This window comes from Antechinus flavipes, chromosome 1 (assembly GCF_016432865.1).
Source record: "Antechinus flavipes isolate AdamAnt ecotype Samford, QLD, Australia chromosome 1, AdamAnt_v2, whole genome shotgun sequence".
Taxonomy (NCBI): Eukaryota; Metazoa; Chordata; class Mammalia; order Dasyuromorphia; family Dasyuridae; genus Antechinus; species Antechinus flavipes.
The window spans coordinates 379,325,557-379,337,764 of NC_067398.1; the positions used below are offsets into that span (position 1 = coordinate 379,325,557).

Here is a 12,208-nt window from a genome sequence, read left to right on the forward strand (position 1 = left end):
TTTTTAGCCTGGGGAAACTAGGATAGAGGCTGACAATTAATTTGAAGAGTGACTATAAGGGTGCTAGTGATGTTACTTGTGACTTTGCCCAGCTTTTTTCATCTTCACCATAGGAAAAAAAAAGTGGGGGTGGAAAGCAGTGTTTATGGAAGGTATGTTGAAGTGTGAAATGTTTAATTTGCAGGAATTACAATGAACATTTTATATTAATTTCTGGAAAGAGTAACTATTTATTAAGACCATGAGGATAGTTGTAGTCAAAAAAGGGAAAAAGACAATCATCACACATATACACACACACACTTAAGAAATCAATCCAGGCCCTACTTTTAACTCTGCTAAGCATCCAGCCAATATTAAGTGTTCCGATACCAACTAAGATTAATAATAAAAGAGATATCTCTGGACTTTTAAAGACATTCATCTCCAATATGAGCCAATGTAGCATGTAGGGGAAAATTGTCTTATACGTTTTGTAGGGGGGAGGGGAGGATTTTGTTTTTTAAAATAAGTTTTTTTTAAACCAACAAATTCCTCCTGGTTTTTTAAAAAAAATCCAATAGTGGAAGCAGAATCACTCGTTCTTCCTAGGAAACATTAAGGCAATGGCTTGCAATGAAGCATTTATTAAGCGCCCACCAAAACGTTAGCCAGGGACTACGCTAGCGCCAAAAGAAGGAGGAGAGCGCGATCTCGGCTCTTTTGCTGTCAGCGCTCAAGCCTCGGCTTGCTCAGTCCACGACCCCGGACTCATCCGGCCTTCCGGGTTTTGGCTGCGGCCACAAGGACTACGCAAGCACGTTCCAATCCGGCCCGGGTTTTACCCGGCTTGGCGGAAGCGGCCTCGCACGCTTGAGACCCGGGGGAGGGGGCGAGTGGGAAAAGAAGGAGGGGAGGAGAGGAGAGGGGAGGGGTCGAGGACAGGAGAGTGATGGCCGCGCAACTCCCTATAGTGGCCGCTACGGCCGCCACTCCCGCGACGGTGAGAAACAGCAAGAAAAGGCCAGCCAGCCCAGCGAACAACGGCAGCGGCGGCGGCAGCGGCTACAGCAGCAGCAAGAAGAAGAAAGTCGGGGCCGCCGGCTTTCCCCAGGTACCGGCTCCGCGGAGCTCCGCGCATGCGTACGAGTGAGGGCAAGAGGGGGAAGGGAACGCCTCCTTGGAGCGGCGTTTTGCGCATGCGGTCGCGAAGTGGGATCGCGTATTAAAGGGGGCTGGGTCTTAGTATACCTGGGGAAGTTGTCCCTTTACCTCCCCTCCCCCACTCACGAGAAACCAAGCCAAACCCTAAGCCAACCAGGATCTTCCGTAACTCTTTTACGTTGGCCCCGGATGTCCTGTAGACAGCGGGATACTGGGGAGACCGAAGACATTTCTCTTGGTCCCTAATTAGCAGAATTGATTTGGGGAATCCCGAATTTGGCTCTTTTACCTATGTAATCCCGGCCAAATTACACAATCCCTCTAAACTTCGACGGGGGCCTAGATGTAGAGCTGGAAGGTGTCTGGGTCGCAGATTAGGCCACGTCTCTTAAGTTACAGATATAAAGAAATTGAGTCCGAGAAAGCTGAAGGGATAAGCTAAATTCCCACAGGTGGTAAAGGACACAAATCCATATCTTCTGACATCAAATGAAAACGCCTTTTTTTTTGTAGCTCGATTCCTCACTTGTGAAGTGAAGCTCCCTTGGAGAGTAAATCCTTGGTTAAATGTGAGGAAGGAGGTTTTCAGTTCAGTAAACATTTATTAAGCACTTACCATGTGGTATGCTAAGCCTGATAATACAAAAGAGGCAAAAGATGGATCCTGACCTCAAAGCAATTACAATCTAAGGGAGGCTGTAGGGAAATACATACATATACACAAATATATGTGTGTGTGTATACATATATGTATTATGTTATTAATTAATTGAATTAAATAATTAAGCAAATTAATTAAAATAGAGAAAGTGGTTAGGGATGATTTATTGTAGAACCGGACTCAAACTTTTCCACTCCTTCCTTATCCCTGTTCTATCAAGAAATTTTTATGTAATTGCATCTGTAATCTGAGACATTTATGGTAGCATTTACGCAATGTGCAGTGCAAAGCATGTGTTGGAACCAAGGCTACAGTGAAGTTACTCTATGAAACGCCAGAAGGCCTTGCCAAAACAACCCAGAGTTTGAATTAATTTTTGGTTGTTGCAATCAGAAACCTTTTACTGTTGCCAAATTTTTTGCGAACCCCCTCTCCCACATTTAGTTATTCTACCCCATATGGGGTTGAAACCCACAGATTAAGAAGCTTTGTTGTAGAAGGTGACATTAAATAAGCAATTTAAATATTGCTGTTTTACTTACTTTTTCCTTTTTTTCAAACAAATCCAGGTTAAATAATAAAAGGTGATATGCGATCTAATAATTTAAAAATGTTAAGATAACAAAAACCTAAATTTTGAGAGAGCACTGGATTGAAAAGAAAGGGTCTTTTGAAAGAAAATTGAGTAGAATTTGGTAGACTGAATATGAAATAATGAGAAAAAGATGAATCTAATGTTTCTAGCATGAATTAAGTAGGCCAGTGCCATTGTTTCCCAAGTAGGCAACCTCTAACTTACACTGGATACTTTGTTGAAAAAATGTCTTTTGAGTGCCACAGAATCCACTGCTTAATCTACTTAAAAGCCATGAAGGCAACTCACATTTAGTAGAAAACTGACTTCTTCCCACTTTCCTCCTCTCCACCTAGCTCTTCCTAAGATTCCCCTCCTCTGTTAATGGTACCAGCAGTCTTTTTTTGTTGTTTGTTTTAATCACGCTTGATTGAAATTAGGATCATGTTTGATTCATTGATTTTATATCCACTCCACCAAATTCTGTTCATTTTTTAAAAAAAGATTCATGCATGACCCTCCTTTTCCATTTCTTTTCATCTCACAAATCTAGGTTTTTATCAACTTAACATTATTATTAACTCACTTACTCCTTTAACTTTTCCTTGTTGTATTAGCCATCTTAATTAGTAAAGTGACATCTCCTAAAAGTCTGAGACTGATTTAAACTTCCCTATGTCTGTTTTTCCAATGTCTAATACAATGCTATGAATGTAGCTAGCAGTTTGTCATTCCTAATTTTTTTTTACTTCATTGGTTCTCCTATGGGGAATTTAGAAGACAGATTCCTGTTGAATTGGTCCACTGGAATTTATTAAATTATATATGATCATAGCTTTAAAGTTGGAAGTTATCTTAGAAGTCATTACTCCAATACTATCTTTGATATCTGGATCAAAGAGTTTAAAGAATTTATCCAAAGTTCAGTAAAGATTTAAGGCTACAAGGAATTGGCAGAGAGCCATCTAGAACAAATTTTGAATTTTACAGATGAGGAAATTGAGGACCAGGAAGATTATGTCAGATCCTTTCACTATAAATTCATCACTTTTTTCACTGCAACAAACTGATCTGAAAAAACTACCATCTGATACTTTAATATATAATACAACTTGATTGTAAATTATCTCCTCATAGCTTTATATGGCCCCATGCAGATTTTTCTGCCTTCCTTACCTTTTTAAGATGTACTAATAATAACTGGCATATATACATTTATTTAAGTTATCCATGCATTTAAGATCTGCAAACATGTTACATAATTATCCAATTTAATCTTCACAGAAAATCTCTGATTTAGGTACTACTGCTATTATTCCCATTTTAAAAAGAAACAAACTGGGACTTAGAGAGATTAAATGGCTTATTTATTGTTACATAGCTATTGTCAGGTAGGATCTAAATCCCGTTTTCCCCAGATCCCAGGCCTAATTTTTTTTTAATTAAAATTCATTATTTTGAACTTAGTAGTCATCAGCAAACATGAACATTTTAGTATAAAAACATTATTTGGGATTTTAAAAAAATGGATATTGCATTTAAAATGAGAGTTATGAAATGACTATCCCTCTTTTTGAAAAAAAAAATTTAAATCTGATGATTGTAGTGGTGTTTTTTTCTTTTTGCATCAACTCCAACATCCTTTTCATTACATACTGCTTCCTTACAAATTGGTTTATCACATGTTGAGTCATTCATTCAACAAATTTTTGTTGAACATCTCTCTTGTGCAAGCTGCCATTTTGTTTACTACAAGGCATATAAAAATCCATGAGCTATGATCTTTGTCATCCATGAGCCCTCAAAGTAATAGAGGAGGAGATAAGATATTAATGAGAGTGACTATAGTATTGAACAGTATATATTAAATGCCACATGAATGGTCTAGGCAAGTAAATTTCATAAGAATTTATAGGTGGGAGATAACATATCTGGTTGGAGAGATTGGTAAAGATTTTGGAAGATGTTGGATTTGTCAATCAGAAAGCATTTTTGTGAGTTAACAAGCATTTATTAAGTATCAACTTGGGCACATGCCAGACATTACTAAGGACTAAGGATATAAAGAAAGATAAAAGATAATTCCTGATTCCAGGGAGCTCCCAGACTAATCGGGAAGATGCCATGAAAACATCAGGGGAGGCTCCAGAAAGGCTTTGTTGTAGAAAGTGGGATTTCAGCTGAAACTTGAAAGAAACTGAGGGAAGATAAGGAGGTGTAGATTTGGATTAGGCTTTGAAAAGTGGGTGTGATTCTAGTGGGTAGAGTTTCTGGGAGAAAGGATTTCCAGGTCACCAGAAACTGAAGATGAGTTCATAGTGAGAAGGAAGGATTTATATGGGAAAATGATTAGACATAAGATTGAAAAAGTTGGCAGGTCCAAAAAATGAAATCTTTTCACACTTAACTCTGGTAATTTTACTAGACCCAATTTCAATAACTTTCCCTTTTCTTTTTACTCTTTCTATGCTTAGGTTATTGCTTTGGATTACAACTCAATTGGGCATAAAAGACAAACACTTTATAAGGATTTGTGTTTGTCTAGTCACCTTTGTTGGTTTGTAATTGAACTGGTGCTTATTGTGTAAGCTATCTATGGTTACAGTTTTTTTGGTAGTATATGCCTTTCAGAATGCTAAATAAGCATATGTTTCATGAATATTTGTTGAATGAATAACTGATAGTTTTGAGTTAGTTAACATAGATCAAATCCCACCATAAGAAACTGAAGCATATATACAGATTTCTTTATTATACTGAAGGACTTTTGTAATAAATACTGTCATAAATCACAATTTTATGAAACTTGGAAAGATTATTGAGGAACAAAGCTACCTTATATTCAGGCATAGGTGGAACTTTGTATAAACTTTAATAACTGCAGTGAAATTTTCAGGATAAGCAAATGTTGTAGGGAGAAAGACTGATCAAATGAATGGATATTTATCTATAACTTCTTTCCCTGTCTGAAATGAACAAATAAAAAGAAAAATGGGCTGTGATAGGATTTGGAGGAGGTGTAGTAGAATTTCCTGTCTTGTATCTCTGGGAGAAAGAGAAACTTTACTCTCATTTTAGGAAAAGTTTGTTAATATTTTTGAGCTGGTCCAAGTAGTTGTCTACCACAGCTTCTATTTTGGAATATCTGCAGGTGTCTGACACATGTTGCCCTGGAAAACAGTTCAGAAGTTCCTTGAAATGACCTTTTGTAAAAAAGTCATTTTTACTTTCCCCATTCCTGCCTTTCTTTCTTTCTTTTCGTTATTACTCTATTAAAGTTCTGTTGAATCAGAAAGTCTTCATTGTTCTCTTTTGAGTCCAACATGTTATTAGGCACTAGGGGGAATACAGAAGAGTCATATCAGGTCCATGTACTCCTGTTGTTTAAAAGATAAAATACAGGGAAGTATGGGAAAAGAAGAAATCAGAAAACAGGAAGAATCCATCTGGGAAATTAAAAGATTGGAAACTGGTTCAGGCAATTGCAGGTGTGGTCTTGTTTTATGTTCAGTGTCTGGTGGAAACAGAAGGTAGTAAAATTCAGGAAAGTGAAGTGTATTGTAGGGTAGAAAGGAAATATGAACATTATGCTAAGGATAAAAATAAATAACACATTTACATGGTGCATATTAGAATTACAAAACTCTTTCTTACAAGAGCTTTGTATGGAGTGGAAGTATTATTATCCCCGTTTTGCAGATGATGAAACAGATTTTGAGAGGTTAAATGACTTGCTCATACCAAGTCAGATCAAGTCAACTAGCATTTATTAAGTACCTACTCTGTGCTAGACAGGAAAAACCTGCCTCCATGTTCAAGGAGCTCACACCCTACATGAGAGAGACAGTTTGCAAACAAGATATATACAGGAGAACTCTGAGATAATCTTGAAAGTAAAGATGGCCTAGGAAAGTTGTTTTGAAGAAGGTGGGATTTCAGTTGATACTTGAAACCAGGAGGAAGGGCTGAGGAGAGAAGATGCATAGGGGATAGCCTGGGAAGATGCCCAGCGGGATAGCAAGGAGGGCAGTGTCCCTGGGTCACAGAGCACATTGAGAGAAATAAGGCATAAGCAGCCTGGGAAATTAGAAAATAGTTCAGTTACCAGGTCGTTCGGAGCAAAACAGAGGATTTTATATTTGATCTTGGTGGTAAGAAAGAGTTACTGGCATTTATTGAATCAGCCAGTGACATGGTCAGCCCTATACTGTAGGAAGCTCATTTTGACAGCTGAGAAGAGGATATATAGAGGGAAGAGAGACCAACCAGAAAGTTTGTGTAGATGTTTAGAACTGAGGTGATGAGGGCCCTAATCAGGATGGTATAAGTCAGAGAAAATAAATGTGACATATGCAAGAGTTTTTATTATAAAGATAGAAGTTATAGGACTTGATGAATGATTGGATCTGGGAGGTGGGAAAGCTTGAAGCATTAAGGATGACACCTAGGTTGTTTGTGGGCCTAAGAGACAGATAGTATGGTCTTACCTTGACAGTAATAAGAGAGTTAGGAAGATGGGAGGGTTAGGAGGGAAAGATAATGAGTTCAGTTTTGGTTTAAGATGTTCTCTAGACAGTTACAGATGGCAATCAGGAAAGATGTTTGGGCTGAACAAAAATATCTGACAATCATTGGTCTGGAAATGATCAATGAATCTATGGGAGCTGCTGAGATTACTAAGCAAAATTAGAGCTTGTTATATGATTTCAAGGAACAATGTTTTTAACCATGCTTTCTTTAAAAAAAAAAAAAAGTACAGAGGGGATAATAGACAGTAAAATTCATTATGGATGGTGGTATAAATAGACAATGTAGATTTTAAATAAAGAGGAGAGAAAAGAGGGTTCTTTTTCTTTTAAGTTGAAGCTATTTTCATATAAAACCTATTTTTAATCTTTGGGTCTGTCATCTACAGACCTCTTAATACAGTGGTTTCCAACCTTTGTGCTGTGGACCTTTCAAGAGAACAGTTATTTGAAGTGGTCTCTATGTTTACCAAGTTTTGTTCTTTAGCATAGCAAAATTTTTTTTCTGTCTTTCAGAATGAAACATGACCTTTAGTGCTGCTCCTTCTGGAATAGGTCATCTGACTTGTTTATTGTTGGATTTCATATGATGTCAAACTTGTTTACTCATCAATCTTGGACAAATCCACTTAAAAGTGTTCATGAATTCATTGTAGTTTTTGTTAAGAGATATTTCTCTAACCTTTCCTTGACCACATTTGGTCAGGAGTTCTCTACTACTGGAGCACAGCTGACTTGAAAGCCTGCCACTTGCTCAGTGGCTTATGAATCTAAGGAGTTAAAAGAGGAGAGCTGCCAGTTGCTTAGGCTCATGGCCCAGGCCCTGGTAAGGGCTCTAATCACAGCATTGGTCAATATTCATGGATCTAAAAAGAAGGAATGAGTTCTTTGTCACTGAGGGACAGTACAAAGAGCCTTTGCCCTTGAATTAGAATCTTGAATCACTGAACCATGCTTATCAGGGTATCAGCTTTTATATATACATATATATAGTGGGAGAGAAGAGAGCTTTCTATTGAAATATCAATTCCCTCCACTCACAGGTCATGCTTATCAGGATGTCTGTTGGTTGCTTCTCAGGATATCTGTGTGTCCAAGTGGCTAAGTTATCCCAGTTTTAGACAATGAGAAGGTTAGGATTGAGGGATTCCCTCTCCTAATAATGAAGCATAATGTTCAGTGCCTGGGCCTTCTGGCTGCTAGGACACCTAATCTCAACTTTAGTCAGCAGCTCATGAAGTAAAGGAAGTTCCCTGTGGTTCAGCATGACTTGCTACCCATCCAGCTTGTTCATTTGGATTCTGTTAAGAAGGGACAACTTTAGGATTCTTATAGGACGCTTTGTTGCCAGTGTTGACCTTAGGATTGTCAGTGATTGGGTGGATCCAAAGGTCAGTGGCCCAGTGGTACCTAAACAGAGAAGGGGAGGGGAACAGAACCGAGGACAGTGCAAGTACCAAGGAGTTAAGTGATCTCTGTGGGATGTGGGAATAGACATCTAAGCATTGGCCTGGAGTGGGACAGAAGTGGGGATTTGAGTAGAGCTTTTATTGGGATTTTTTAATGATAGTCTCCTGATCATCTGAACAGAAGTAAGGCATTACTCTCTCATTTCTGACTGAGGAGAGGGCATTTCCTTCCAAGCATCTGAGCATCTACATCTAAATGTAGAGTAGATTAAGGATCACATAATGTTCCAACTTCAGACCATCTTGCCAGTGATGGCCTTATGCCCAAAAACAGGATATGTGGAATGACAGCTTATTAGACTACATGGTCACAAGAGGCCTAGATCTGGGTATTTTACGCAAGCTAACTGGTAAAATTCCACAGCAGATTAAGACTGTCACTAATATGAGTTACATGATGAACCCCAAGTGACAAAAAGGAGTTTAAGAAACATCAAAGAATTGTGTAGCCACTTGCATATTCCTGCTACAAGATGTTTTTGTTTTGTTTTGTTTCAGTTATTGGATACTAATACTATCATTTGGAATCCAGTAAATTTTTTTTTTATTATAGAGACCTCAAAAAATCAGAAGCACTAACAGCTGTAGAACACTTTTTAACCTTTTGTAAGGACTTCATCACTTGATTGATTGTCTTCCTGTCTTTCCTGTTTCCTGTCTTCATCCCTAGTTGACTTCAGTATTTGTTTTGCCATCATCCCATGATCCTCTATGAACTTTTCATCCATCCTCTCAAGCCTAACTCAAATGCCATCATCCCCACTTCCCTGTTGTTATTCTTCCCTCTCTCTGATGTATTTGCATTTATTATTATTCAGAAGTTATTAGAATCTAGAAAGGTAGAGCTACAGGAAATTGTGTTTAGAGAAGAGGTTTCTAAGTTTACATTTTATAGGCTGAACTGTTTCTATAGCTGATGAAGTCTAAGATATGACTCTTTGTGGAGTTGGTCATGTAATAAGGAGGAGATAAATATAAAAGGAGTTGAGAAGCCTGGGTATTGGGATGGTGATCAAACATGAGTTTTGAAACAAAGGTGGAGAAAACTGTTAGGAGACTGTTGGGGAGGTTGTAGTGAGAACCTGGGTCAGGGCATTGGCTATAGACTAACAAGACTAATCACTCACATTTAAGTAGTGCTTTGGAGACTTCAAAGTGTATTTTTTCCCCCACAGTGACCTTGTAAATGAAGTAGCTTATTATTAATTAGACTTTACAGATGAGTTTAAGGCTCAGGTAAGCTAAAGGATTTGTCTTTCAATAAATCAACCAGTAAGCATTTATTAAATCACTGTTGTGTGCCAGACACACAATAATGTCCTAGTTGTTAGAGATACAAAGACAAGGTAAAGTCCTTGCCCTTGAGGAACTTATTTATATTCTATTGGATGAGACAGCCTTGGCACACGCACACATATACATACACACATACACTAAGTTAATCCACTGTAATTTGGAGAAGGAGGGCACTAGCTTCTGAGGAGTAGGAAAGGCTTTGGGAGGAGTGGTGACACTTGAACAGAGCATCATCTAAGGAAATCAGGGATTCTCAGAAGCAGACATGAAGAGGACCTGTGTGTGTTCTAAGGTGAGGGCCAGTGCAAAGGCAGGAGGCAGGTTGCTGGGTGTGTGTATGTAGGCTGGTATAGCTGAAGTGCAGCATATGAGGAGGGGAATCAGAGAGAAGACTAGAGAGAAAGAAAGGAAGAAAACAAGTTGTGAGAAGATCTAAATATCAGATTGAGAGATTTTCTACTCGATTCTTTAGGCAACAGGGAGCCCTCTAGGTTGTTGGGAAAGGGAGGCTGGCTTGATGATCAGACCTTTAGAAAAAAAACATTGACAGCCTTCTAGCCAATAATTGGTCTCATAGTTGGCAAATGTTGGAGCTTTGGGAGTCTTTTAACTTCTTTGGGGGTCTCTATTGGAAAGAGTAGATATGAGAAATTTTGTGCATTTAGCCACCCTCCCATCTACTTAATCATGTTTTTTCATTATTTGGTTACTTCTGGGTTTTATTTCCCTAGTAGATTGCAAATTCTTTGAGGGAAGGGACCATGCCATTTTTAGTTTTTATATACTTGGTTTCCCATCACATTGCTTTGTACTTTGTGGACCCTTAATAATGTTTGTTATTTGGTGAATTGGTTCAGAAGTGGCAGTGGGATACTAAAAGTTTCTATGACAGGATGGATAGGATGCCCTCTGGGAAAATTCAGGTTTCCACTAAAGCAAATAGATATTAGGAAAAGTTGATAAATATATTGAGTAATAAATATTTGTCTTTAGTAGAATTATGACTCACCAGAAAGTGAGCGTCCAGGAAGAAAAGGAAAATAAGGGTAAATTAGAGACTAAAAGGGAGTAGTACAGGAGATTATATTCATAGTGAAGTTAAAGGATGGTAGTGAGTTAAAAAACAGAAGCGGAGCAGCTGTAATTAGTGTGGTGCAGTGGAAAGAGTATTTGGTTTGGAATCAGAGAACGTAGGTTAATATTCTGCTATGGAAGCTTTCTAGTTGACTTTGGGCAAGCTATTTAATCTCTTTGTGCCTCTATTTCTTCCTATGTCAAATTGAGGGCAGGAGTTGGACCATGTGACCTCTAAGGTCCCTGCTAAATCTAAATCTGTTACCTTGTGATAACAATGCTATCTACTGCTTGTATGATATTTTGGCTTGTCATTTAAGTTACTCCACTGAACCTTGGTTTCCTGATGACCTTGGTTTGAATTTCTAGAGTACATCTCAAGTCCCTTCCATCAATAAATTCTGAGTTCTTATGATAGAGGCAAAACTGTATTTTGAGGAGGGAAGTATTGAGGTACAAATAGGAGTCTATGAACACTTGTAGTTAGAGAGGGAATCATAGAATTACACCTTTAGAGCCGAAAAGGACTTTGGAGGTCATCTGGCCTAACTTTCTCATTTTTCTGCTGAGGAAGTTGAATTCCCTGAAATGTAATTTGCCCAAGATTATACAGATAATAAGTGGCAGAGTCAGAATTTGAATCCAGGTCTTCAAGTTCCAAATCCTGATATCTTTCCACTGTACAACACATTCAGAAAATTTACTTAAAAGTTTCACTTACAAAAAAAAGTAAGTCTTTTAGCCCTAAAATAATAGAATCTTATAATTGGAAGATTAGCTAGAAATCTACTTGTAATATCCATGATTTAATGATTATTCAGTCTTTATGAACAACATTTTCAATGATAGGGAATTCCCTTTCTCACATTTATTTGAGAAATATTTCTTGTATTTATATTTATGAAGCAGCTTCAATTTTTAGTTACTCTAAAGATTAGGAATTTTTAAATGATCAGTTATGTTTGGAATATTTTACTTGAGAAGATAGGAAAAACATGTAATACATTTTAGAAAGAATTTCACTGAAATTTTTAAAATAATAAAGATCTAACACCTGATACTAACCTTCAGCTATCTGGGAAATTCATTCCTTAAGAGTTTTAAACCACTAAGATTTTACTGTAATGTGTTTCATAAGATCCCAGATTCTTAGAGCTAGAAGAGATGTTAAGAGATTATTGCCTGGAGAAGAATCTTTGCTGTGATATCCGTTACAAATATTTATTCAGCTTTTATTCTGTTGTGTACTATGAGAAGATAACTCTCAGTCTCCTAGAACAATCTGTCCCAATTTTGAACAACTCCAATAGACTTTCAATGTATCTCCATTTCTAGTAATAAAGTTTAGAAATTAGATTTACTATGTGTGATGGATAAAAAGTTCAAGAGATATAATTTCTGGGTAATTAATCATTTTATTAATTATGATTAGCAAATAAAAGGATGCTCATTTGTCTCTTTTTTC

At 37.6% G+C, this 12,208-nt stretch overlaps 1 protein-coding gene across 1 annotated transcript in view; it reads left to right on the forward strand.

Moving 5' to 3' along the window:
• Positions 1–867: 867 nt before the first annotated feature.
• INO80C (INO80 complex subunit C) overlaps positions 868–12,208 on the forward strand; it is a 58,866-nt gene continuing 47,525 nt past the window's right edge. The window contains exon 1 of the mRNA XM_051969769.1: positions 868–1,093. Within this exon, the coding sequence (XP_051825729.1) occupies positions 932–1,093 (162 nt within the window). The 5' untranslated portion in view covers positions 868–931. The remainder of the gene's footprint in view (positions 1,094–12,208) is intronic.